Source organism: Drosophila biarmipes, chromosome 2R, assembly GCF_025231255.1.
Source record: "Drosophila biarmipes strain raj3 chromosome 2R, RU_DBia_V1.1, whole genome shotgun sequence".
In the NCBI taxonomy this organism is placed as follows: Eukaryota; Metazoa; Arthropoda; class Insecta; order Diptera; family Drosophilidae; genus Drosophila; species Drosophila biarmipes.
The window spans coordinates 20,682,615-20,710,467 of NC_066615.1; the positions used below are offsets into that span (position 1 = coordinate 20,682,615).

The following is a 27,853-nucleotide window of genomic DNA, read 5'->3' on the forward strand; positions in this document are numbered from 1 at the left end:
AACCGTCACGCCAAGGAACCGTTGTAAGGTTCCCGCGCACTTTAAATTATCTGTTAACTCACTGTTAACTGGAAAACCAGGTTTGTTTAAAAGGCAATGGTTTATTTAACTTACTGCTTAAACCAAGCAATGTTATTAAAACATATTTTAAAAAATGAGCAAGTACTTTATTGGACTAAATGAAATACTTGTCGTATGAGTAATTTTTAACATCACAAAGTCCAACTCCCGAACTATTGAAAAAGGTTTTGTTTTCCAATAACGATCCACCCACATCCCGAAAGAAATAACACGCTCTTCGGTTAGTTTAGTTTATTCCGTATGCATATTGTATAATTTGTGTTGTTACGGTTATCATACATGAATAAATTAAAGTATGCTCTTCTTTCTCCGCCCGCAAATTTGCATTTCCAGTGCTCGTTTCAGCCAGAGTTCGGACTATTTTCACGTGTCTGTGGCCAAACACCATAAAATATATATTTCAAACTCAACATTACGCTCAACGTACGTTCACATGCTACGCGCATTTTATTGTGGCTAAGTCAGTTTCGATTTGGGACTCAAATTCAAATTCAATTTCCAATGCTCCACGATGCTTTGCATTTTCGACTAGTCAATAGAAATATAATATTCGTGTTCTGTTTTGTTTAGCTAGTTTTTGAACTCGCAAGTTCTTCAATTCAGTTGTATTCAGTGTATGTTTCGGCCGCAATGGTTCCTAACTCCCGTCCTCTGCCCAATGTTTCATGTTTATTTACAGCAATTGAGGATATAATATAGTAAAATGTTCGCTACAGTTTCCTATAGTTGTCTCTGGGGTCTGGGAATCGATTCCGCTGATAGTTTCCTTTGCTAATCTCTCGCTAATCAGTAAATAAATTGTTTCTTTCGTTTCGTTTCGTTTAGTTTTTTGTTTGTACAATAGACGCGTGTTATCTTTGTGTGTTATCAGTCGTTTTTCATTTACTTTACATGAATGTGCAGGGAAATTATTGTTAAGTTTTACTTGTAAATAATCCTCTTCTCCTCGTCTCCCGTCTCAAGTCGCGCCTCCTACTCCTGCTCCTCCTCTAAATATGTTTTGCATGCATACAGGTTGGTTACCAGAATTGTATTTCTAAATTGACACAGATAATTTAGGATCGATCACAAAGCGTAGTAAAAATAAGAAAAGATAGTACACCACACAGGCAGGTAAGTAAAAAGGTGTCCGCCTCCGTGTGTATATACAATACAATAATTACATGAATATATATCTATGTATATAAATATGTACGTGTGTGTGTGTATACATATATTTATAATAATTTATAATATAATATGTTAGTTTGCCTCGCTTGGTTGGCCCTCCCTCCCAGGGCCCTAAACAACTAGGTATTCCAACCCATCGCGGAGACCAAAAAGGTTTGATATACAATAACCCGTCGCTGCCTTGCGAAATAGAATTACACACACTGGCATCGTAATGGAACCAGCAGCATTGTGCAACTGACAGCGGGTGCAAGTGGGAGTGGGTGGGCCTGTGTCTGGATAGGGATGTGGATTGGGATTGGGAGTCGTGGGATACGTGGGGGGTGGCTCAGGCGTGCTGGGAGCTATTCTTACGGCATAGCGATGCGATTACATTACATTACAGGACTTATGCATATAGGGAAGAATAGAGACAGTGGACTGGGTGTCGTGTGTGTGTGATTTGCCCGTCTCCCGGAATTAGATTCCCGGAGTATCTGTTAGGAATTCGTACGTATGCCTAGTCTGTTCTGTTTCTGAATCTGTGTGAGAGGATGTGTCGGTTGGCTGACAATGGATCAGTCAAACTTTACCAATTGCCCCAAGAGGGTAAAACAAGGTGCAATCGCCTTACTTCTTGCTCTTGCGCTTCTGCTTGGGCTCCTCCGCTCCGGATGCGGCTGCGGATGCCGATGCGGCTGCAGCTGCTGCAGCTGTGGCGGCGGCGTTCAGGAGATTCATGTTCGGCTTGACCGTGCCCTTCTTCTGGGTGGCCGGCTGCTGGGGAGTGGCCTGCGTGATGTTGTTGTTGGTCGCGGCGGCGGCGGCATTGGGCGCCCCAGTGGTCTGGGACGAAAGGTTGTTGGCCGGCGTGGCCGGCGTCTCGTCCAGGAAGAGCGGATTCTTCACCTCCATCTCGCCGGTGGGCGCCAGGCCGGGACACTCGTACACGGTGTAGTCGCCCTCCTCGTTGTCATCGTCGCTCTCCACGTCCGACATGCCGCAGCTGCCATCCGTGGCCTGGTTCTCCATGGCGATGATCTGCTGCTTCTGGTGCTGGTAGTGGTACATCTGGGCGCTCTGAGCCAGCTTCCGGTCGCCCGAGGGCGAGACATCCTTGTTGGGCCCGGTTACCCCGTAGGCTGGGTACTCCACATCCGCTGCCGCCTTGTGTCGATTGTGGAACCTGTCAAAGTAGGATTGGTTACCTTCTGGAAAAGCTTTTCAATGGGTCACTGGTCTACTCACCAAGTCACTCCGAGGGCCAGCAGTCCAACGGTCACTGCTGCACTGACTCCCGCTATCAGGGCCACTATGTACACCCCCATTTCGCTGTTCATGCCCAAGTGCTGTCGCAGCACAATCTGTTCCTGGCTGGGATCGCCGCCGTGGACCAGGGTCAGATGGGCAGGCGCCTTGCTCTGCTTCTGCAGCTTGTTGATCAGTGCGTTGAGCTCGTGGGGCGTTTGCTCCTTGGCCTGGGGCAGATTCACTCCCGCCACTGCTGCGGCGGCCACTGACTGCGGATTGATGCGGTGGAAGTTGGCGTTGGCGGCATCCAGCAGCTTGGGCGGCTCGACGGGCACGGGAGCCGGCACAGGCGTATCAATCTTGGCCTTGCTGGCGGTAGTGGCCACTTCGGGTGTGGGTTCGATGGGAGCGTACTCCTCGTAGTCATCCATAGCCCGGGAATCCAGCTCGCCCGAGGGATCGTTCGGGTTGTCGAAGAAGCGGGCATCATTGGGACCCACGGCGAAGGGAATTCGCTCGCGGAGCACGCTGTTCTGGTTGGGGGAGCTGCCCAAATTGGGCCGATTGGGCAGACTGGGCAGCACGGGCCAACGGGGCAGGTACAGCGGAGGACTCTGGATGTCCGACACCGCATCCATGGGACTACCGTAGCTGGCCTCCGCCTCCGCGTTGTCATACTGGTCGTACTGCTGGTTGAGGTTGTTCCCGTTGCTCTCATAGTCCTCCTCCGCCTCGCGCTGCACCTGCAGCTGCTGCTGCCGCTGCCGGTACCGGTCCCGCTCCAGGAGCTCCCGCTGGCGGTCCATCTTCATGTTGATCTCCTGCAGCTGCTGCTCGAACTGCTGCTGCAGCCGGCGACGGGCGAATTGCTCCATCTGCTGGGTCAGGAAGGCATACTCCTGCTCCTCCTGCGGAGTCATTGCGGGCGCCTGGATGGGTCGGCGGCGCAGTCCTGCAAGGAGACGGATCGGAAGGGATCCATTGATTAGAGGGCGCGGGCGAGGTGATTACGCTAATGTTAATGAGCCTGGTCTGCGTGTCAGCGGTCGGAAAATAGAAAGCCAGGTCGAAATAGAAATAGAAAGGCTAGTTGGGTGGGGGTGTTCGGCGCCCCACGAAAGCGTGAAAGGATTCGAAATAGACAAACAAAAGTCCGTTTTATTGCCAGAGGTTAAAAATAGACCAATTACACACGCGCCAGGTCAAGTCGAGCCGCAGTGGCAGAGTGAGGGAGACCAACATACGGACGGAGGACTGGGAGCAGGGAGCCGAGGCCTGTGACGTGCTTGGAAACTTTATCGCACTTTGCTGAATTCGTTGGCTGGGGCTGCGGATATTGTTGCGCTCAAATCAAGGAAGCTTCTTATTATGGTTAGCCTGGGAGCCCGAGAAGGTATGCTATGAAAAATATCAGTTCCTATTCCTTGGACTTACCGAATAATATTTATTCTAAAAATATTGATTTTTAAGATGTAGAAATTAGAGTTCCTTTAAAATAAAAGTTTGTTTCACCTAGAATTTAGATCTAGACTTTAAAACTCCTAAAATAAAGTTCCTGTCCCTCGGAATTCTCGTACAAATATAAAAAATATCAAAGATCAAAAAATGTTATAAAAAATATTATTGGATTATAATGTCATAAAGCTCTTTATAGATTAAAGTTTTTTTATGCACTTGAACTTTCAGAAAAAATACAAGCCTAACAATGATATTTAAAAAATAAATCATTTTCCAGTGTTAAAGTTTCGCATTTGCCATTTCTTGGACTTCCGAAATAACTATAAATATACAAAGATATATATTATGATTTCCCAGATACAGAGATTAAAGTTGCCTAAGACGCTACGTACAGTAGCTGCCTTATGTATGTCCTAATGGCGCTGCAGTTGATTTTCAATTTTCGCCGAAGCGGAGTGCGTGGGTGTTTTGGTTTCGCTCGGGAGCTCCTCGCAGGACCTACTATGCATGTATCTAGTGCAGGGGATACACAAAACGAGGTGGCCGCCCCCTGGCCGCCTGCTGCGCCATTCCATTCCATTCAAACCCAAAACTAAGGCTGTATGGGTGTAGTGGTGTAGTGTGCTATTTTTAGGCTTACCTGGGTAAACGGACATTTCGCAATGACCCAATATGCTGCAGAGCACCGTTGCAGCGAGTGCGAGGCTAACGGTGATTTCCAGGCGAGCCGCCATCTTGCACTTGGCACAAATTGCACTTGGGCTTTCTTTGTTTTTCTTTCTTGTCTCGGTTGGGAAATTGCAAATGGAAAATGGAATATGTGGCTAGCAGTGCACCAGAACGACTGCCATATGGCCGGTTAATGGGGCTTGGGCCAAAACGACGACGTCGACGGGGCTTATTGATTTTCGACTCCCACACTCGCAAGCTCGCACACCCTCACACAATCGCACACACTCGTGCAAATATGGCCAAGTGTGGCAGCTGCTGGTGGTTGCTCTACGCACTCTTCGCGTGGGCGTGCAATATTCCTGGCTAATAACCTTTGCTAACGGCACTTCTCCAGCTCCTTTCGAAGAGAAAAACCCGTTAGCCCCTTGTATGGGAACTCTCCACTCAAACCGGAAGTGGCGGAAATGTCAAATGTTGCACTTTTCACACAGATTGCAGGCGAGATGAAAAACCACAGATGGACATACGGGTGTATGTGGCACATATACGTATGTAAATGGAAACTCCTGGGCTGCGTTGCTTCGCCGTCGACGTATACCGTTATACTGAAGAAACTGAATGAGCCTGGCGGCGGCAAAAAGCCCGAGAAGAAGCAGAAGCTGTGACGCAAATGTTATCTCCGCCCCCGCGCTGTTAAATGTTGCGGGCAGCTTTTGAGGGCAGGCCCAGCAGCAACAACTACAACAGGCAGGGGGCACAGTGGGCCAGGGAGGCGCCTGCGCACAGTGGAGCTGGAAAGCTCGGCACGTCCGAGTCCGCGGATTCTTTGAGTAAACACGGGCATTCATAGCCCGAACCGAACCCACTGACAGGTGGCTGCCACTCACAAATCTCCGGGCCCCACGAGCCCACTCCCTCCCACTTTCGGGGAGCCTTCCCTTTCCTGCAGCTTTTCCGCTTGGGATAGGGCGCGCTTTATTTTTATCAATGAATTGGCAGCCGAAGAGCTTTCCTCCCCCCAGAGAATGAATGCGGGTGTTATGAAGGCTCCCTAAGTGCGATCCCTGATGGGCATTAAGTGAAGTGATTTTTTCTAAATTCAATATAAATGGAAAAAAAATTATTTCGATTCAGTGAATTCTTCAAATTCAAATGCATTCACTCGAGGAGTATGGGTTTATCTAGATTTTCCCCTTCTTCTCATTGATTAACCATTCATGAAAGGATGCAAATAAAATGAATATATTTAAAAAGCTTTTCATAAATCGGACTTGAGAAAGCTTATCTAAATTCTAAACCGAACTTAACATAGTTAGGGCTCGAAATTTGTTGTATCAATGAGTATTTTTATAATGCAAATAAATGAACATAAAATTTATATTTCAAATTCAATTAAAACCATTTTTAACGGTTTTTTCAGAGCATGGTTTTAAAAGTTTTTAACAGAAGCCGAATATTCTTTTAACGGTTTGAAAATATATTTAATTTCAATAAAAATCGATTTCGAAATTAAAATGAAGCTCAATATTTTTATCAACGGTATTAACGGTTTTTTGAGAATTTGGCTTTTCGTACAGAGGCTGATGACGGTCACACTAATAAACTGGTTCACCCGGAACTACACATCTGAGTCATTTTTAGGGGCGACAAAGGAAAAATTATAAACAAATACAATGGCCACCTTAAAGGGTAATTATGCAAGGTCCTGGCGAGGAGCAACTAATGACTAACCTTCCCCCTTTCCCCGGAAACCACCTGGCGGCCGCTACACCTGTCTGGAAATCACCGCGCAGCGTAAGTCTACACCCACCCCCGCAGGTGAACGCCTGATAACGATTTCCCTCGCCTTGCAGCCTCATCATCTGCGCATTTCTAACATGCATGGGTCTGACCTTCCTGATCCTGGCCTGCGCCGTGCCGACGCCCAAGATATTCTATCCCTTCTTCGTCCTGCTGTTCTACGCACTGTCCGTTCTGCCGGTGTTCATCGCCAAGAGGACGACCCCGGGCACTGAGACCAACCCGAAGTCGGAGTTCGCCCTCTTCCTCACCGCGGGCATGGTGCTGAGCGCCTTCGCCCTGCCCATCGTCCTCGCCCACGCGTCGGTGGTGAGTGATCATACAAGGTTATGGGAATTCTAAGAGATTTGGTACTCACACTGCGTTCTCTTTCAGATCACCTGGACAGCGGGCATCCTGACGATAATAAGCAACATTATCAACTACGGCACCATCTTCGGGTACGCCATGCGGGATGATGAGCCCTACGGCTCCATGTTCTAAGGGAGATCCATAGTGTAGAGGCACCTAACCTCCAGTAACCGCCGCAGAAGTATCTCTCCCGAGGTTATTGGCCTTATCCGTAAGCACGCATGCTGTTCGCTTCTCCGCAGTCATCAGCCAATCTCATTTAATCAAGTGTATTCAGATAACATAAACGAAAAAGAAATAAACAGACGTAGTAAATTTAGTTGGCCTGGATCTGGCTCCGGTTCACGTGCTGGTTCGATAGCAGAGCCGCTCCTCGATAGGCACTGGTTCATTGCAAGGGCGTAACGGGGAGGGATCAGCTGGGAGTTTTCAGTCAGAAAAATAGTTTTGATAAACAAAACTACAAAAAAATAGTTTGTTGGAAAAAGGATTTTTCTTTTTTCAGTTAGGAGTTTTTTAACACTTTTTTTTAAGCATCCTGCCTGTAAATAGGCCAATGGCGCTACCTTGTTTAATGACAAAAGTCCACCTCCTTTGACAAATGGAAAATGAGTCCTTAATTAGAACTTATAAAATGGATAGGATTGTGAAAACAGAAATAAAAAAGGAGGATATCACGGGGGTTCCTTCTGTAACCCTGCATGGCATCGAGAGCGCGCAGCAGGAGGATGGCGTTATAGAATCAGACTTGGAGGAGGAGGACTGGACGGAGGCTGACCTGGAGCTCTCCTCTTTCCAGGATGTGGACACGGAGGACTCGGATGTGACCCTCACGCAGGCCGAGGCTGCGCACAGCATGCCCCTGAGCGATGCTCCGATGCGAAAGTATCCTTTCAAGCTGAAGCAAAACGAATGCGGGTGAGTGTGCGCATTGAGGGAATCAAAGAGTTGTTACTTAGAATTATCCTTCTTCCAGAAACATCCTGACCGTACATCACACGGTAAAGGAGGCGGGTCAGCAGCTTCGCATCCAGATTGCTGCCTGCTGCTTCAACGAGCAGAGCAACAAACTAGTGGTCATTGACAAGCGGTAAGGACGGATCCAAGGTTACCAAGGCAACCTTCTCATCCTATTTGAATCCATAGAGGCAACATCTTTGTCTTCGACTTCGTGCACAAGCGCTACTGGCGCCTGGGCTTCCTGATGCCCAGGGCCAAGCTGATCCGGCCATCTCCCCTGCATATAAGCGACTATTATGTGGGCAACAAGGCGGGCCACGTCTTTATCATAGACGTGGACAACTCCATCCTCGGTGCCCACGGAGATGTGGGCAACGCAGCTTTAGAGGAGCTGAGCTGGAGCAATCGCCTGCAGAATCCACGCTGCTCCAACGCTCTGATGCGCTTTGGCAGCGAGGCTGTCCTGGTCAACCTGCACACCCTCGAGGTCTCACACCAGTTGGACTTCGATGAGTCGCGCTACACGCTGAAGTTCGCCGCCTTCCTGCCCAACTCCGACCAGTTCTTTATAGGCTTCTCTAATGATTCGCTACATGTGTGGTCATCGCACTCGCTGTGCACCTTGCGGATGGCCCAACCCATCAAGGCCCGAAATCGGAAGCTGAGGCTTCTGCCAGCAGGAGAAACCATTCCGGAAATAGCCCTGCGAGGACCGGATGACAGCGACCTGGAGGACGACTTGACGTTCGACTGCCAGGACTACGACTTTGCCGATGGATCGCTGCTCAACTACTGCTTCACGCCCGACGGCAACAAGATGTGCCTAAGTACTTTGGACGGCTACCTCCTAATTCTCAGTGTGGCCTCCTTCGACCTGGAGAAGCTGTACCGCTTGACTGACTTTACCCTCCGCCAAATGGCTTTCCTGGCGCAGCCCAAGGAGCGCATAGTGTTTGGAATCACGGCCAGAAACCAGGCCGTCATGCTGGATCTGACCAATACGGACCACAAGCTGGTCGTGCAGCGCTCCAATGCGATTAGTTTGAGCCTGAGTCGAGATGGCAAGTTGCTGAGCGTCACCTCCCGCTGCGGAGAGGTGAATGTGTGGTCCACCTGCCGCCTGTTCAACGCCTTGCAGGTACAGACCCGCTGCATTAACCAAATGAAGTCCACATTCAAGCAGCTGAAACCCCTGCCGGCCTGCAGTGTCGGTGGAGGAATGAGCAAGGAGTTGCGTCACCTGCTCAAACCAGAGCGGCTGAAAGCCATGCTCAAGGAGTACGGCTGCTACCCGGAGAAGTACAGGTTCCTCATTTGGACTTCTCTCTTGGATCTGCCCTGCAATAGCCCACAGTTTCAGGCCCTCATCAAACTAGGAGCACCTCTCATGGTCAGAAATCAGGCCAAAAAGCTCAGGATTCGCAACGATGCGCAGAGGCGTTTGGTGATCAAGATCTGGAGCTGCCTTTCCCAATGGTGCAAGGTCTTGGCCCACGCTGACTTCATGCCGCATCTCATTTACCCCTTCGTGAAGCAGTTGCCCAAGAACAGCCTGGTTTCTTTCGAGGTGATCGCCACTCTGGTCCTGAACCACTTCCAGTTGTGGTTCGAGTTTCACCCCCTGCCGCCGTCGAATTACCTGGCCATGTGCGAAAATATCCTGCTGCACTGCGACGAGCAGCTCTGCAAGTTTTATAAATCCCAGGAGGTTTTGGCCAAGGACTTCGCCTGGCCCCTCTTGAGCACCGCCTTCGCAGAGGTCCTTGAAGAGCAGCAGTGGTTGTCCCTCTGGGACAACATCGTCTCGGAGCAGTCCTGGTTTCCTGTCTTTCTGGTGGTGGCCTACAACTTGATTCATCGAGAGATCATCATTCGACTGCCGGACAAGCGATCAGTGCTCCTCTTCTTCCACGATCAGAATCCAGTGGACATCGGCAAACTTCTTTCCAAGGCGCGCAAACTGATGGCCAAATGCGATTTGGCTCTTCATCCTCAGCGTTTCATGCAGCACTTCACTCCGATACCTAAGGGTGTGTATCCCAAGTTTCTGAAGTATCCCAGCGAGTGGATCGAGCAGCAGGAGGAGCAGGCAATATCGCTGATAAAACACAACCAGGAGATCGATGCCCGCATCCGCCACTTGGAGTTGGAGGAGGTAAAGATCATGGAACGCCTGGAGAACGGACTTAAGCAGGAGGAGCACGCTCGTCGCCTCAAGGAGATGGAGAAACTGTACCAGGACACGATCCATCGCGAGGAGGAGCGCATCACCTGCCAGCGCAAAATGCTGCTCACCTACCAAATGGAGGTGCGTCGGCGCAAGAGCGAGGTCATCACCAAGTTGCAGGAGTCTGAACAGCGGCGCAAGGTGCTGGAGATGGAGAAGGAGATTGACCTGCTGATGCACAACATCGAGCGCGAGCGTAGGCGACACAACCAACAAATGCAGCTGGCCGAAGATGAGATACGCAACCAGGAGATGGAGCTTCTGGCCCAGCGCTACTACTCGGATACGCAGGATGCTCCGCTGGCACAGAAGTACTATGACAATATCCAGAAGCTTTGCAGTCAGCGGGATCAGCTGCAGAAGAACTTGCGGGAGGTTAGTGATTATAAAAAAGGTGGATAAGATTCTGTAATCCTTAAGGTTTTCTTTCATCCAGATGACCATGGAACAGCTGCGCCCTCCGGCAACCTCATCCGCGCAATTCAATCCCCAGCTGCTGGACATCGAGAACTCCATCTTGGAAATCCAACGCGAGTTCACGGAAATCATAACCACTGAGAGAACTACTAGGGAATGCAGGAGCACTTCTTCTTAATTATTAGCATAACAAATTGAGGCCTATTTGTACAAATAATTGTCTAAGCTAGGATTATTTACATGGCACCGAAAATAAATAAATAAACCAGGCACCTGGGTTACTTTTTGTCCGCAATCGCGTTGCTGGCACACGAAGGCACCAACATGTTGGGCACATTGATGAGCAGGTGAATGCTGGATGGTGGAATCTGCAGCTGGTTGGCCACTGAAAGAAGGGATATATAAGCTGACTGATCCTGCTGAAGATGCGCTAAGCTTACCGCCAGCTAGGCTGCTGTGACTCTTGTGCTGCTGCAGCTCCTTTTCCAGTCGGGCGATCCTCTCGTGCAGCTCCTGGTTCTCCTGCTGTAGTTGAGCATTCTGCTTGCGCAGATCCTTGTGCTCGTTGCGCATCTTGTTGCGGTAACGACAGGCAGCCGCCCTCCGCCGCTCCATGCAATCCTCGTCCCGACTGCGATCCTTGGGTTTCGCAGGCTTGGAAGGTGTGGAGAAGTTGCGTCTGTTGTTGTTGCTGTGCAGGATGGCCTTTAGCCGCTCCTTGATGGGCAGTTGTGAAGTGGGCGTCAGGCTCGCGCTGCTGGGCTCGTGCGCAGGTGGATTGCAGGTTACCAGAATGGGTTCTGGCCTCCTACTGGCCCTGTGGGATTCGCTCGCAGTGGGCTTGGGCAGTATGTAGGGGCGAATGGCACTGGTTGGCTTCCCCCTGAGGGAATCTACAGGGGCGAGGGCAACTGGAACTGACTGGGCAGGCAGCACCCAGGTGATGACCTGGGGCTGGATCAACTGCAGCGGCGGTGGACCCTCCTGACAGGGCTCTGGTGGAGTATTTCCTGTGCTGGCCAGGAGCTGCTCCACATCCACGTTGCTGCAGCTGTCGCTCCGAGTGACCAGGTTGCCAGGCGGAGCTGATACCGTGGTGTTGGCCTCCAGCGGATAGACCTGTGGTGTGTGCAGGGATTCACCGTCAGCGGGAGGAGCCTCTGGCCGACTCGGAGTGCCGCTAACATTCTGCTCCGCCGCCCGCTGGAAGCCGATGTCGAAGGGATTCACGTGCTGCAGGTCCTCGAAGAGGCCCACCTCGTCACAGTTCTTGATGAGGCGCGTGGGCGTGGGTGTCTGGTCGGCGGCGAACAGGTTCTCCGCCTTCTGGCCAAGCGAGAGGTCCAGCGAGATGTCATGTTTTGTCTTTGCCCCGAAGTTCTGGTAGCAGGACACGTCCCCCTCGGCGGATTTCGGCTCGAAGTCGCCGAAGGACACGCTTGCCAGCTCCTCCATGGCTCCAGGCGTGTCCATGCCGGCCAATTGGGTAAAAATTGTTATTTACAAAACAAGTGCGTACCGACTCCCCCTCCGACTTTCTGGAAACAGCTGATTGGAGTAGTTCTCCAGCCCTGGGCCTAGAAAGAGACGGCTATAGGTGACATTCACATGGGTTTGTTGGGTTTTAAGGCATGGTCACCTTAGCATTTGAACGTTAGCTTTAAGCTGTACAAGAAAAATAACTTTAAATAGCTGATTCAAATGTTCTAAGCTTTTAAAATAAAATTGAATCGGTAAAAAATGGTTGAGTTATCAAAATATGTTGGTGCAGTGCACAGCTTGTAAATATTTTTTTAATTTTGTCATCATTTTTATCTTTAATATTATTAAATAATAAAAAGAAAAACAATATTGTAAATGAATTAAAAAATACTTTTTAATTCGATTTTAAAGCTGCTGCAAATTTGGACAGTTGCCACGGATTTTGAATTTCAAAGGTCAAAAATCAAGTTTTCAGCAATTCATCAAAAGCTTAGAATATATTGGTTTTAGTATTAAAAAATAAGAGCAGACAGCTGTTTTTAGTAGCTAATTTATTTAGAATTTTTAGAATATTGAAAGGTGTATTTTTCTGTAGCTTATTATCAAACATGTTTAAAAAACGCTGATTCGTTGGCTTAGATCGTCAATTCAAAAGTTTTTTCTAAAAAATATCACCATATCTTATAGATATTGGATCTATACTTTGAATCTGCACTTTTTTTTAAACTTGGCTATCAAAAAATTGAAGCAATATGCCGTTGCATATACATCTTTTCACTTAAAACTTCATGAAGTTATAAACATTTGTATTTATATTTCTTTTATTGTTCCTTTATAATAACATAGCAGATGTTAACTTAACTTCAATTTCAAAGGAGATGTTTCTACTAAAATATGCTTGCTAGTTGGTAAAGTGGACATCGAATTTTCCCACTGTGCAGTACTGAAAACTGAGCCTTGGTGATGAGAGCAAACAGATAGGCGACTAATCGATACCACTGAGGGGTGTAGCAAAGCCCGCGAAGCATTCAAATTTAAATTTATAGAGGATGCATGCTTGTACTAAGAAGTACCCTCTGTTGCCTTTCTGCCCTTTGCCCTCAGCCCCAAATATCTCTCTCGTTGTTATGCAACCAGACCCTCCAGACATCCACTCTTGACATCCAGCATTTCCGCCAAAAATCACAAAATGCCTGCGAATCTTTCGCAGCACGTAGAAGCAATCATATGTGTGGAGGGAGAAAAAGCGATATAAAAAGAAAACGAAAACATTTTTGGCAGCCAAGAAAACCCCATAATTTAAAATTTGTATCTTTTAAATTAGATTTCTCATTGAAGGAAACGGCAGAAAGCAGACAACACGCAAAATGTTTTCAAGTCGCTCACATTTTGGGAAACAAGCACGCAACGAAACGGGCAATTTTCTAAAACTCAGCCCCACAAAAAGCCGCAAACTCGTCTTGTGGGTCAAGTTCAGTGTCCAAATTGTTCCCAAGCGACAAGATGGAGGACCCGGGCCCCGCCGCGTCCATCCTCCCATGCCTATTCGCCCCCCATTCCCGGGGAGGAAGGGCCGGCCCGCAAGATGCACAGCATGAAAATTAAGAAAAAGTGATGCGTAATTACAGTCATTCTCCTTCACTACAGCCAAGCGGGCTATTCCCTATAGCCAGACCCAAGCCCATACCCAAACCCTTGCCCATGGTCCCGATCTCGATCCCATCCCATCGTATGCCATCCCATCCCAGCCACGTTGCATGCAGCGGACGCGCGTTTTTCGGACAGCGTGGTCGTGGTCCATGGAGTTGGGTTCCAGCCAGGCCCAGAGTCTGGGTTCCGATTCTTATTCTCGGTCTGAGCTCTCGGTTCCCGATGCTCGGTTCTCGGACTGCGCTGCTGCCGGTAGAAACAATCAGTTTGAAGTTCGTTCGCATAATTATGGGCAATTTTCAAAGAACATGCGTTCCGATGAACATCTCTCTCTTGCTCGCATTCAAAGTATCATCCCCACCCCTGAGCTCCTGAGCTCCTTTTCCCGCCCCACCGCCCCACCGCCATCGCCTGGCCTTCATCGCACTGCAGCATCGCCATTTTTCTTACTGTCCGTCGGTCTTCTGTGGTTAGGATCGAGTGGTTTGGCGTGTCCAAAAGGGGTTCCAGATTTAGCCCAGGTTGGGATAATATTTTCCAAAAGGTTTACTATATCAATGATATAATAACACCTAAAGCTTGAGTGCTTTATAAATAAGTATACTTCTAACGAGATACATTAGAAAATTGTATCTAGAATCTTGGTGATCATGATTCTGAGCTCAGATTGCTTTAAAAACAAACCAAACTGAGAATCGTTATACAATATTTTAATTTTTTTTTTACATCGATTCCGTCAAAACTTTACCTACAAATCATCCTACAAATTATTTTATACCTCTTAAAGCAAGGTGATACTTTTTATATTTTTTATTATATTTATATTTATTATTTTAACCTTAAAACTATAGAAAAAGTTACCAGGATCAACATTGTGTGGCTAGTTTTTGTTAAAGATTATAAAGTCTAATAAATTTAGATTCGAAACCATTATAATAGGTTTTTCTGAGAGGTGATCAACCTATATTGCCGATACAAATTTAAAATAATCCAACGTTCATCATTAATATTTAACATGACATCGAAATAGTGTTCCTATTGACCCAAACGTATGGTTAGTTAAGTTAAGTTAGTTAAGTTTTGAAATGGTGTTTTCAACTGATAAGCAACCGGCCAGCCTGTCGAGCAGGTTGGCGGCCCCAGGACCTTTGCAAACGAGTCAAGGACCGCAGTCCCTCATAACGGCATGTGCAGGACATGGGATCCTCTCCTCCCTGCTCCGAGGATCCCCCAGTCCCTTGGTAAATATTCAAAACTGAGTAGCAGTTCCTAGAACGCCCAACGTTTGTTTTCTCCTGCTGGAACTCAACTTTTCCCGCTGCATTTTGGACACTTTGTTTGTTTGCCATTTCCCCGGCGGCGGTTTTGCATATAATTTATTAAAAGTTTGGCTGCCTCATTTCGGGGCACTTCGAGGGAGATCTTGAGTGGCGAGGTAGACGACCAAACGGTCTTATTTATTTTCCGCTGGTATCTCAATTTCTGCATCGGGTCGAACAGTCGAAAGGTGGACACTGAACGTTTTGGGAAGGCCCATAAAAACTGTGGCTGTTTCGGCACACAAAGTATGTTTTTTGTTTCTGGACAACTTCCATGGCCCGGGGCCCCGAGTGAACTTCCTGTGCCGCCGTGGCTCGAAATGATTTCTGCTTTTCCGACGGCGCACACACAGCATCGCCTTCGCTGCAGAGATACAGATACATTTCGCTGCCGCTGCCGCCGCCGCTTGGCGCTCCAATAATAATTTCATAATTATGGGTTATCTGGCAAGTGGCATTCGTAAATAATAAAAACTAAGGGGCATAAGAAACTACGATTCGCGGCAAAATATAAAACCGAAAAAGAGACCTGAGCCTGGGCCGAGATTGATTGTCGCTAATGGGCGTGCTGTTCCAGCGAAAAGCCCTCTTCAGACGCGGCCTCAGAATCAGATTTAGATTCAGCCTCAGTCTCAGTCTCAGATACAGATACAGATGCAGACCCGACCCAGAGTTCCTGTAATTGTTTTAATTGCAGCTCGCTTTGGAGCTGCGAAAGTAGACCAGGCGGCATTAGAAAGAAGCGGTGGCCGAGTGGCTGTGGCTTGAACTGGGCCCAATTAAATGTGACCTTGGAGCTAAGCTCCCTCCAACCACTCCATCGATTATCTAACGGTGGAGCCGGAGCCGAAGCCTTTTAGCTCGTGCTGCGAACGCGCCATCGCCGTTCTCTTGGCCATCATCATGAGCCACAAGGATGGGGACTGGGACATGGCGATGGAGCTGGAGTTGGGGGCCTTGTCGGCGCTGCTCTCATCACGCCGTGATTCGCCAGATGATGGATTGCGTTCACTTTTGATGGATCTGCCACTTTCTGCTGGAAATTTAATGCTCACGTCCGAGAGGCGCTGCCTAATTGCCCAGCCCCAGCCAGGGATCTCAAGATCTCCAGATCCCCGCCAACCCCCTGGATCATTTCCATTTCCGTTAAGGCCGCTGGCCAAAAGTCTTGGGCCCAACTTTCGCTTTTGCCGCAGTCTCCTTTGGATCTTTCCCTAAGCTTCGACTGCCGACGGCCCCTAACATCCTGCCCAGTTTGTGTCCAGGAGGCGCATCCTTTGACTGGCCTGCATAATTGGCGTCTGGAGGCGGTTCCAGCGGGTCCAGGGCTTGTGTCCAACATGTGCCAGGCACAGTCGGGCCGAAAAGAAAGGAGGGCTTAGAACTCAAGGGCGTGTTTGCCTTAAAAAGCCGCCAATATCGCATTCGAAGCCTTGGCAGAGGGCCCAGAACATCACCCAGGGCATTCTGGCCCTAACTAACGGTATCCCTTCTTAGACGTTTGTTTAATTGCATGTTCCAGGTCAACTTCAGAGGAATTTCGGAAATCCTGACGGGTCGCGAGAAAGGTGAATCATTGTGGCAGGCACACAAAGCAAAGCTACTCTATTTGGCTTCATAAGGTGTAAATATCTCACAAATGTTAAAACAATTTTCACCCTCATTCATTAATAGTCATAACGACTCCAAACTGCGGCAGATCCATTAGCTCAAAGTCGGCTGAGATTCATCAATGAATTTTAAACTGCTCTATTTATACCCGGTTTTTTAGGGTTACAGGGGTACAAACCTCGTTCATGCCAAAGCTTGTAAGATAATGGCTTAGTGGCCCCATAAAGTGTTTATTATAAGTGAAGGGTTAGTTTGTTTCTGGGTTATAAAGCCATATCCGTTTGAGCTGTTGTGGTTTTACTGTGGATAAAACGGAATATGATCTTGATAGGTCAGTTTCAAGCAATGTTTTTCTGTTGTTATAGGCATTTTAAATAACAATATTATAGTAAAAAATATATAGTATACTAGAAAATGTATCTTAAAACGATCGCAGTGTGCACTAAGTATTCCATACTTTGTAAATGTAGTGGGTATAAACTGCGATGTTTAAATAGACTTTAATAATATTCATTAATATCTCTACAAAATAAAATAACATAAGCTTAATTCTTGTGTGTTAGTAAACAAACATTAAGAAAAGAATAAACTCTAAATAATCCGCTTCACAATGGGTCTATAAATTAGGAAGATTATAACAAAATATAGAAATTATGTCGCTTAAATTAAGAATTTTTGGCATTTGATTTAAAGTAAAAATCGATTTGTGATGGTTCACCTAGTTTATTTTCTGGCAACAGATACTTGACACCTATTTTTCTGCTTCGTTGTAAGATGAACCATTGGACTCCAACTCTGGGACAACTCCATCACATTCACCCCATTCACTGTTTTTCAGCCAAGCGGACTTTACGCACTCGGAGACCACGGGATCCGCAGACTCAGTCCACGACCCGCGGCCATTTTAGCCATTTTCGCGTTCTCGACCCTCCTCTCCGTCGGGCTTTCGGTCTTTGAGCCAAAGCTTAGACCATTGACAAATGATTGGCAACGGGCTGGGGGAGCGGTGCGGCATGGGACGGCGGCAGAAACTCATCAATTAAAAGTGCTAATGGCTATCATAATGATATGTTAATATCACTCGCAGCTATGGCCATTCTGCTTTTGTTTTTGCGCTGCGGCTAACTGCGCTTCAGTTCAGTTAGCCAAGTTGAAAGAGCCGGGTATCCGCACAAAAAAGGTAACACACAGCGGAACTCTAAGCCAGAAAGAATGTTGTTGCATGATTAATTATGCCTTGGCGACTTTTTGGCGGTCTCTCGACAGACGCAGTCAAAACACATTTCCCAGCTTGCTTTGGCTTCATTAGCGCATTTCTTCCTTGGTGGCAAAAAACTAGAGGGTCTACCACTCTTGATATATGTCAAATTAATTAAGTTTTCTGGCACAACCGTTCCGAAGGGGTCAACGGAGCAGGTGATGGGCTAGGGGCATCTGCCTCGGCCGCATGTTCCATCTATAAGCTGGGTGCTTGCCAAGCTTCGAGTTCGCCGAGTTCGGCGCTGATTTATAAGTTCAATCAAACTCATGAATATGCACATCAAGAGCAGCAGAGCCCGCGGGCCTAGGATAGCTGATTTATGGATCAGGATCAGGCCAAAGGGTCCGGCAGATGGAGAAACACTGCGAGATACAGATACATCCGCGAGTATGCAAAGGTTGCAGATCGGCGGGCGCATTTTTCACCATTCCCAGATTGATACGTGCTGGAATGCTCGGTGCCCAGGTCATAATTCTCCGCGCAGGCCGTCACAGGTGATATATGCGTCTGGCTGGGATCAGGGGATCTGGCCATCTGGGGATCAGGGGTCGTCTTCGTGCGTAGGCCTAATGATTGGTTTGCCGCCCGATCGGGGGCTAAGAGTTATGGTTGAACTCCGCGGCGGATGTAGTGCATCATCCGTGGGCCATCGGCCATAATGATAGGTCAGCTGGGCACTGGAAAGCGTCAGCTTAGATTTAGCGTTTTAATTGTTGCGCTGATTTTGGGAGCCCGAAATTTATGCATCCGCTGGAGGCATAGGGGATCCACGAGGGATTCCCACAAAACAACAACAGATAGTAGCTAGGACTGGGTGGGCTCCCTGGCAGGACATCCAGGCATTGCGTGCCTGGAGCCCATCACTGAAATTGCCAGCCAATTGTAATGCAAAGTTCTCCATGCCGACTAGCAACGCCAACGCAGCTCGCCCTGGGCCAATTCCTAATTTAACTTCTTTCTGCGGCTTGATATTTGGCCAAAAGTTACGGGCCCGTTGTTGTTTTGTGGGCCGAAAAGCCGACTGCCGCCATGGCGGAGCTCGGGGTAACAAGTTTGGAAAATTTGCGTTTCCGGCATTTGCAAATTTACAATTCGCGCCTTGCATTTTGACAGAGATGCATGCCCCTTGCGATCGAGGCGTCGAGGTTAAAGTTGCCGCCGCCAGAGATGAGCCACGTCATAGGTTGCTGTAAGAAGGTAAGGAAGGAACTACAAATAACCCGAGTTTTAGTTATGAAATAAATAAAATATTTATCTCAAAAAATAATGAAGCTTTAACCATTATATTTACATTATTAACCATCATTTGATTTAAAATTAAAAACAAATTTAACTAGTTGATATTTTCCCGTTTTTAATAATATTTGCATGGTTCTGGGTAATAATCTCTTAAAAACTTACAAATATAAAGGTTTTAATATACTTCTTTATTTTATGCTGAAAATTAACATCGATTTATGTTTTTACTATACAAAAGTCTCTAAAATTTTGGCATCCTTTACAAAAATGTATTTAGGTATGTTGGTAGTTTAAGTTCCTTTCTTGGTCAAGGGCTTACTTACAACATTTATATGATCAAAATAGAATCTAATCTAATTTATAGATATTTAAGTGTCCCATCAGAACTTGATATTTTTCCGCCGCATTTTAGATAAACTCCAAACTATTTGTTGTCTAGTTTTCAGTATTACTTTAAAGTGAATTACTCCAATTTGAAGGTAAACTTATAGCTCATCTCTGGTGGCTTGTAGGCGGTGTTTGGTGTTTTCGGGACCTGTCTGCGGTCGGCCGACCGAGTGCTTCGTTGGCGGATGGCCGACTGCCATTTCTCAGGGGGTTTTTGGGGAGTTTTTGGCTCTCGGTGGGGTGCCCAGCTCACCCGTTATGTAAACGTCTTTGCGCGCCTTCATTTTGTGGTTTCAGCGGCTTGGCGTTTTTCTGTACTTTTTGCATTTTCTGTTTTCCCCGAGCAAATGTTTATGGGCTGTGGGCTAACTTCCTTTTAACATGCAACAATTTATGCCGCCGCGGCTCAAATTGCATGCGTCTGTGACCCCAAACCAGGCGCAGCTCAGCCCGAGAGCACCGCAAACCCCCAAACTGCAAAACCCAAGGCAAAATGTTAGATGGCGGGCGCCTTTCCGCCCCGAATTTCGAATTTCGCACTCGGACGACGGGCGGAAATGCTGACAGCTCATGGCATTGCAGCTGCCCCAATAAAGCGCCGATTTTCTCGTTAGACAGGCTGCCCAGGTACAGATATTAGATATCTTAACCCCGCGACAAGATCAACCGCTTTTTGCTCCAGTCCCGCTCCCATATAAATCATAAGACCGAGCCGAGCCAAACAAAACGAAACGTCAAATTAAAATGCAAATTTAATTGATGTATCGGCCAACTAGTTTCCAGACCGTGTGCATTAGAGACACCGATACGATATCGGACCGTAGATACTGGAGACCGATCATTAGATGCAAAAAGCCGAGACTCGAGCTAAAGTGCAGCGCACAGCGGAAATTATACGAGCGAGTGCAATCTGGTTGCCGCCGCAGTGGCCCGCGCTGCAGTTTGCAATTTGAAATGCTCCGACTTCGCCGGCTAATTACACGCATTTCGCATGTGGCCAGGAGCCGCGGCCCATGGCCCATGGCCCATCCCACCCAAGCCCATCCCCGAAGTCCAGGATACGTGCTCCTCGCCCATTAAGTAATAGTTCCAGTTCCAGTTGCAGTTGCAGTGGCAGTGGCACCGGCCCCGGGCAGTGGCTCAAACATCAAAGGCTGCCCCTCGGCAACTGTAAACTGCTCGGATGACATTACCATTGGCCAGCTTGTCATTTGGCCCTGCTCAATTCGCATCTTCGAGATACTTTGTCCGGCAGCCAGCGCCGTCGATTGTGGTGCTCGAGGGGCGCAGATTGAATTGTAGCACGTGTGCTGCAAACAGTTTTGAAGGCACTAATTACTCTCTTACTAGTGGTTTACCTTGATGACCCATTGCAGTTACAGATTCATTTAAGATACATTGAGTTAAGACGAAAAGATGTAAGATCTAGGGGAGAGACACTTTTTTAACTGAAATACTAATTTTTCTTAAGTTAAGTTCTGTGTTTTAACCAGATTTATGTCTAGTCTTTGCTAAAAGTTATGAAATGGAAGTGAAATGAAAGACGATCAGAGATAGCAGATACCATATTAACCAGGTAATAATGTCTATCGTTAGATTAGCTTTTTAAAGGCACAGATCAGCTGGTCCATTAGATTTGAGAACAAGAATACCAGTATTACCAAAAATAAAATTACATTTTTACGAAGCAATTTAGAGGCAATATCTTTGTACCTTTGCGTTAATCATTCCAAGTTGAGGTTTGTGGAAATCTTTTATATAGAATGCAGTGCATCGCGGAGAGAAGAAAATATGATAGTGATACTTTCAAAAAGGATTTGTAATTTAAGGAATAATAAGCTTAAGACTCGGTTGGTTTTCTCAGAAGGTAAGAATGTGATATTGCAAAAGCCAGATTCTTCTTTTAACCTTAGCCCGCCGGATATTCTGAGGGACCACCACCGCACACAAGACCCATCCGGCGGACCCCTTCCCGCCACTGACATTCGGCCAGTCAAAGTTCAAGCAGAAAAGTCGAAAGGTGTCGGTGTCTCTCAATGTCAAACGAGGATGGGGTTGATGTGGATGTGGATGTGGATGTTGAGGTTCCAGAGACAAAGGCCGCAGCGATTTCAAGACAAACATTGATCGATGCGAGGCAAGAAGTGGCTGCGGATCGGATCGTGTCGTAGCGTAGAGTGCAGAATGCGGAATGGAGCACGGGGATGGGGATGGGGATGGGGATGGGGAATGCAGATGCGGCACAGCCATCTGACAGATACTACAGATACCCTGTCTGTCTATCTATCTGTCTGTGTGTTCTTGAAAAACTCCAAATTGGCCGGGCTGCTGTTGCCGTTGCTTTGCATGCGAGTCTGAAGGCCTTAAAGTTGCTGCAGCTGCAGAAAGCCAACGATTCAGAGACCCAGAGACTCTCCGACTCGGCAGAGGGCCACAGAGGGAAAAAATGGATAAAATGGCTGCCAAAGCCATCCAAAGCCATGCCCAAGCCCAAACTCCAGGCAGCCATGGATGCGATCTGGTCCTGTCCCGCTTATTTTTCATCTTATTTTCTCGTTGTGCTTTATCGTCTGCTGGAAATCTGCGCACGTTTTGGCCGGGTTATTATGCGCGCCTTGGTTGGCTTCGATGGATGGTACGGCTCGGTTGCGGGGGACAGCCCTTGAAGACCGAAAAAGCTGTGGGGCCTCTCCTCCATCTTGGCTCGTCCCCACTGCAGTTGGTGTTTCGCTGTTTCACGAGAAATCTGGTACTCCCCCTCGCCAGCAGCGAGTCTGGTACCGCATCGCATGGGGGCACCGGGGTATCTGGTGTCCCCCACCTCCGGCCAGCTGTCAGCCACTTGGCAGCGTGTTTGTTAACATATAGTATTTTGAAGGCGTGGGAGCCGCAATGCAGCCGGGGTTCAGGCCAAGACCCAGACTCAGGCTCAGGCTCTTCGGGCCGAAACGAGACGAGACGAGGGGCAGGGGGCCGGGGAGCCCGGGGAGGAAAACGTTTTCAAGTTTCTGCCTTTGTCTGCGGCAAACGCCATTTTCCCCTTGACTTCGTATGGTCTTGGCCAGAGAACCTCCATCTCCGACTCTAGTTTTCTAAGCCTGCACACAGAGAAACTGTGTAAAAAATATCCATCCCAAGAAATATTATTCAACACACAAAATCAACCATTTACTATCATTTTTTGTAATATATCTTTTACCATATTTATTTGTAATATTATTAGCAACTTCCTATCACAGACACCTAGTTTTATAAGTAGGTAAAATCTGCTGAATTATAGAATTATATATGTTATAGAATATAGAAACTTTAAAAAAAATATCACAAATAACACACATTTCAATTTTAAGTGTTAATAGGTATAAATATTTGTAGTAAAGGGGTCAAAAAATGTCAGACAAATTTACATAATTTGCTAGTTTTATACCTGTTTGCTTTAGATAAATTTTTTTTGTGTGTGCCTGACTGGCTTTCTGGCTGGCCATGTTATTTGTCAATGCATGACAATTTTATTGGCTTATTTCTGTGGCCCTGTTGCCGCTCCTTCCGCCCCGGCCGCCCTTCCTGCGGCTTTGATGGACGTTTTGCGGTCTGCAGACACTTTAATTTGGGCATGGCCCAGGCGAAATCCGCCATCGCCATCCTGCGTGCACAGTCCTAGGGTTTCGGGCTCTTGCATTGGGATTGGGATTGGGATTTTGATCTGGGCTTGGATGCGGGCACGAAGTAAATCACATCACGACAAAGCCAAAGCCAAAGCCCCCGATCCAATCGCATCCAAAGCGATTCGGATCTGCAGCAGTTCCATTTCCATCCAAAAGCAATCGAAGCCGCTTTGCATGGGCTAATTACGGGGCTTGATTTGTGTTGCCGATATTTTCGGCGATTTGGCGTTAAGCGGCGGATCATGATTCACGGGGTGTTGGAAAATGCAACGAAAATCGCCAGGGAGAAACCTTAACCCGCTGAGGTAATATCACGGGGGATTTTTTAGTTACTCTCTGTCAAACATTTTATATTTTTAATAAATTAGCTTGTGGCAGCTTTAGGACCAGCAGTTAATTTGAGAAATATCTATAAATTATAATGGTATCCGCAATACTCCGAAGCCGAGCATATAGTTTGAGTGCCACAAGATAATTAAAAACGCGAATTCTTTAGAATCTTTTAAACCTAAACCCTCACGACAACGGTTAGGCAATATAAAAACCTTTTCCTAATGTTAGGTTTAAGCTGGTTTGAAGGTTCAAGAGTAACAAAGATGTGCTAAGAGTCGTCTTACTTTAAAACGCGAATTCTACAGCATTTTGCGAAGAAGAGTTTTCCCAATACTGCATGATAAAGCCTAGGAAATTTAAGCAACTTTTCCTATTGCTAGCTGTTTTCTGTTACAGGGCTAAAAGCTGCAGTGATTAACAACAAGTCTTCTAGCTTTAAATCGCGAATTCTTGAGAATTTTGGCATAAAGAGTTTTCTCTAATAAAACAGGAAAAATCATAGGAACTCGAGAAACTGTTCACATTGTTTGGCTTTCCTGGTTTAGAGGGTTAATACTGGCGGAGAAGACGTTGGTCTCTTGGGTTGCCGCAACCGCTCTAGGAAAGAAATCACACGGAATCGTGCCAGGTTTTCCGCCGCCCCCCGTGGGTCCGGTGTCCAGCCGCTTTTCCGAGGAACTCCCCCTACTTTATTTTTCACTTTCGGTTAGCTAACTAAGGCCAGAATTCTTTGTCCCGGCTGGTTGGCCGGCGGTCTCGTTTCCTTCTATCCACCGAGCTGGCCACATCGACAGCCACATCCACAGCCACAGCCACTGCCCTGAGGTTGCATTTCAATTTGCCTTTGTGGAAGTCGCCGTCACCGACGACGCCGTCGCCATTTGCCGTTGATTCTCGTGGCATGTATTTTGCATATTGACGCGCGGCATTTTGTAAGGCAACATTTCACATTGCAATTGGCATTCGACAGGCCGGAGTCGCAGCCACGTTTCGTGCCAAGATAACCAACTGCCGCACAGCACACACGTAGCAGTGGCAGTTCCTTTGGCCAATGTAAAAATCCAAAGTGCAAAATAGCTCACGACATCTCGACAAGCCGCAGCGCGGCCCATGAGTCATGTGAATGCAAAGTCCCGCCACGAACACGACCGAGGCGGCCCGCAAATCAACGCCGACACACGGGCGTTTGGAGCCATGTATCTGTATCTGTGCCTGCATGTGTATCTGCATCTGTAGCTGCCGTATGCACTCCAAAGGCAACAAATAATAACAATAACAATAACCGCTTCTGACATTTTTATTGAGTGTCTGTTTGATGAGTTGTTCGCCACGACAGGTTTCGGTTTCAGATTTGCAGCTTTCAGCTTGAAGTTTTCAGCTTTCAGTTTTCAGCTTCGATTCTAGACTTAATTCCTAGAGCCGGCAGCAGAGCGTGTTGCCGTGATCATGAGTCGGTACTTTGTATACTCATGGAGTGACAGAAACGAACCCGGGGCGTCTTTAGCTCATTACACATGTCATAATCAGGGATATTCACTTACTGTTCCATTGTTGAATGACTTTAAATCTGTTGTAATAGGCGCTGTAGAACCTACACGGCAATTACCCATCACCCCGGCAAGGTTAGGGTTTTCTAAAGTCATGTTGTGGGAATAGGTTGTCATTTGACAGCTTGGCACTTGGAAGATACAGGTGATATCTTTAGAGCAGCTAAGAAGTTATAAGATACTTTCATTTCATAAAGGGGTGCAAAAGAAATGGAAAAATGAAACACTTATTTAATGCTCTTTAAATATAGTTGTTAAAATGTCCCAAAGTATTAGTAAAATGAAAATAGAATACTTTAACGTTCACAAGTTAAAAGAAAATCTCTCTTTAGAAAAGGTTTATTAATCAAGAGAATTAATGTATTTATATGCAGAAAACAGGTAGAAAAGTATAACATTTAAGTAGTGTACTGAAAGATTAGAGGTTTGTGAAATATTACCAAGATTAAACCGGAAAAAAATCAAAAAGATTGTTTAAAATATAAAAGAAAACTTTGTATAAGCTTTTCAATAAGAATATTATAGCCTACACGATGTGAAGAGAAATCTCTACTCAACTTAAATATCACTAGACTGCTTATATTTATTTATTTATTTATTAAAGATGATAGTAAAGTTTTTAAAACTAAAACTAACATAGGGGGTTGTAGCTCTAGCTGCGGGGCCTTCGACTACGTATTATTGGACTTGATGTAGTGATATTTTACATTTTTATTTTAGATAGATAGACTGCTTATAGATTTTAGACTTCAGAAAGGCTTATTTAATTACTTGAAATATTTGTTTTACAATTTAATACCTTTACAACATCTTGTTGAACCACTTTTGGACGGGGCCCACCTACAATCGCTGAGTTTTTTCGCAAACTGTCGATCTACTTGCTCCGATGGGGGCTTCATTGGCGCACGGATCGATGGGAGGGCAGTCCGCGATTCCTTCGAATCAATAACCATTCATCATTCGGGCCTGGCCGGGATCAGGATGCAGAGCGCTGCAAATTTCTTCATTGGACCGGAGAGAACCTCCTCGCGGGCCCTTTTGGGGGCCTCGCTGCCTGCGCGGATACGTTTTGATAGGACTTTTGATTTATTACAAATTGAAGTTGATTTTAATCGAGTGTTTGCCAAAGTCCGCACGCTCCACTGGAGTGGACCTGGCCAGGGAGTGGAGCCCGATTGAACCTGGACTGGGGCTGATTGATGAGTCCAGCAGCTGTCGAGCGCGTTTGAAATTTATGACAAAATATATGAGCCGCACTTTATCAGCTGGCGGTGATCGCGGCACGCCGCGAATATTAATTGGAGCGGAATGGAGTGTAGGAAAGTGTTTTCCATTTAAATTGAATCTGGGATATGGCGATGGGCTGGCCCTATCCTTCGAGGGCATTGCATTATTTTATTATAATGTGATTATTTATGCTCCGGCCGAGACGAGACGAGACGAGGCGAGCCGAGACGAGACTGATGTTTGACACCCCGACGATCGCTGTGGTCGCATCCATCGAATTGATTTCAAAATTACAGTAATTTTCACAATTTTCTAATTATTTAATCGATTATTGATTTTTGATGTGCGCTAAGTGGCTCACTTAGTGCGTGAGAAATTGATGTGCGGAATGATTTGGCTGCGCCCAGCCCGATCTCCGCGAGGTGTTGATTTGCGAAGCGGCAGGTGGGGATTGTAAGTGGCGCAAGATGGTTTAGTAGGGGACTGGGATCCAGATGGTGTGGGCGTAGCAAATGGCATGCGAAGAGGTCACCGCCAGCTAATGACTCAATTAGGTCTGTGCGAAAGAAACCAAGAGTACGCCAGCCCACGTGGAAGCCAAAGTACTCTTTCTTTTCCTCGATCTAGAGAGCCCCTGACTCAGCCGTCAGATATTCGACGACCAAAATAAGCCTACGAAAATTGATGGCAATTGGGAGGAAAGTGAAATCCGCATCAAATTTGGCGCCAAGTGCCAATTGAGGTGGTCGGCCAAGAGCAATTTAAATGTCTTTCTCCCCTATCCCCTATTGGTGTTACAGATTTTCGGTGTACTGCGAAATCGAGGACTCGTTCCTGTCGTGCGTCCGGCTGGGAGCTACCCACTGCTCCTCGCCCGAACCGCTTAAGAGCGAATAAGATATAATGATAATGCTCCGAGGACGATGACGATCGTAATGAGCTGCAATTGTTGCGCTTTGGAGTGTGCCACACTCCTCCTCGGGACTACCACTCCGAACCTGCGACTCTGATTACACTTAAGTGGAGTGGCCAATGTGATTTGGATTCTGGTCGGGGTTTTTGTTTTGCTTTATTTTGGTCTTGTTGCCGCTCTGCAAAGTGGGCTGTGGTCGTGGTTGTAGTGGCTGGTCGGGAAGATCGCTTTACGGTCCTCAGGTTTTCTGGTTTGTGTCGATTTGGCGCAATCATTTCATGGTTAACTTTGGCATACGCATATCGGCCGGACCCAGACCCGGACCCACAAGAGACCCAAAGTCGAGCCATGAAATTGCTGAAATTATTGCGGTACCAACTGTCACAGCGAAGCCATCAGCGAAACGAATCGAAGCCATTCCCAATCGGTTCTTGGACTCATTAGAATGTCAACAAAATTTCGCTGACGACGATTTAGTAAATTGCCTTGACTTGGTTCGGATCGCCGGCTTTATGCATATGCATATGGATACGATTGGCGACTATAATTACTCTGGCCATACTCGGATTCGGATTCGGACTTGGACAGGTGTCCACTGGGTTGGATTCTGAATAATTCAGGCCGCTTGACATAAGGTTGGCAGGGATCTGCGGCCTGGTGCTGCAGTTCCCGTCTGGCGACAGTGCGTAGTCCATTCGTATTCGAATTCAATTTGCCTGAATTATTAACACAATTGTGTGTGTCCATCATCCCCATCTGCTTCAGGCCTTCTAAGTAGACCGCGGCCCCTGAAGGATTTCATAATACGGGGAAGTCATAAACTTGTTCAAATATTGACGCCCAATTATGGCAA

General features: G+C 47.0%; 4 protein-coding genes across 4 annotated transcripts; 2 read left to right on the forward strand and 2 right to left on the reverse strand.

Moving 5' to 3' along the window:
* Positions 1-297: 297 nt before the first annotated feature.
* LOC108022605 (uncharacterized) lies at positions 298-5,200 on the reverse strand. The gene is made up of 3 exons (XM_017091640.3): positions 4,580-5,200; positions 2,479-3,433; positions 298-2,416 (listed from the first exon to the last, which is right to left on the reverse strand). Exons 1-3 carry the CDS (start codon positions 4,671-4,673, stop codon positions 1,861-1,863), a joined length of 1,605 nt encoding a protein of 534 aa, XP_016947129.1. The 5' UTR covers positions 4,674-5,200; the 3' UTR covers positions 298-1,860.
* A 997-nt stretch (positions 5,201-6,197) lies between these two features.
* LOC108022607 (vacuolar protein sorting-associated protein 55 homolog) lies at positions 6,198-7,081 on the forward strand. Its single transcript, XM_017091643.3, has 3 exons — positions 6,198-6,405; positions 6,465-6,720; positions 6,787-7,081. The coding sequence occupies exons 2-3, from the start codon at positions 6,493-6,495 to the stop codon at positions 6,892-6,894; spliced, it is 336 nt and encodes a 111-aa protein (XP_016947132.1). The 5' UTR covers positions 6,198-6,405; positions 6,465-6,492; the 3' UTR covers positions 6,895-7,081.
* A 91-nt stretch (positions 7,082-7,172) lies between these two features.
* On the forward strand, positions 7,173-10,636 carry LOC108022604 (TBC1 domain family member 31). Its single transcript, XM_017091639.3, has 4 exons — positions 7,173-7,680; positions 7,739-7,852; positions 7,909-10,324; positions 10,386-10,636. Exons 1-4 carry the CDS (start codon positions 7,364-7,366, stop codon positions 10,542-10,544), a joined length of 3,006 nt encoding a protein of 1,001 aa, XP_016947128.1. The 5' UTR covers positions 7,173-7,363; the 3' UTR covers positions 10,545-10,636.
* LOC108022606 (cyclic AMP-dependent transcription factor ATF-2) lies at positions 10,514-11,918 on the reverse strand. The gene is made up of 2 exons (XM_017091642.3): positions 10,807-11,918; positions 10,514-10,751 (listed from the first exon to the last, which is right to left on the reverse strand). Exons 1-2 carry the CDS (start codon positions 11,837-11,839, stop codon positions 10,645-10,647), a joined length of 1,140 nt encoding a protein of 379 aa, XP_016947131.1. The 5' UTR covers positions 11,840-11,918; the 3' UTR covers positions 10,514-10,644.
* Between the last annotated feature and the right edge of the window lie 15,935 nt (positions 11,919-27,853).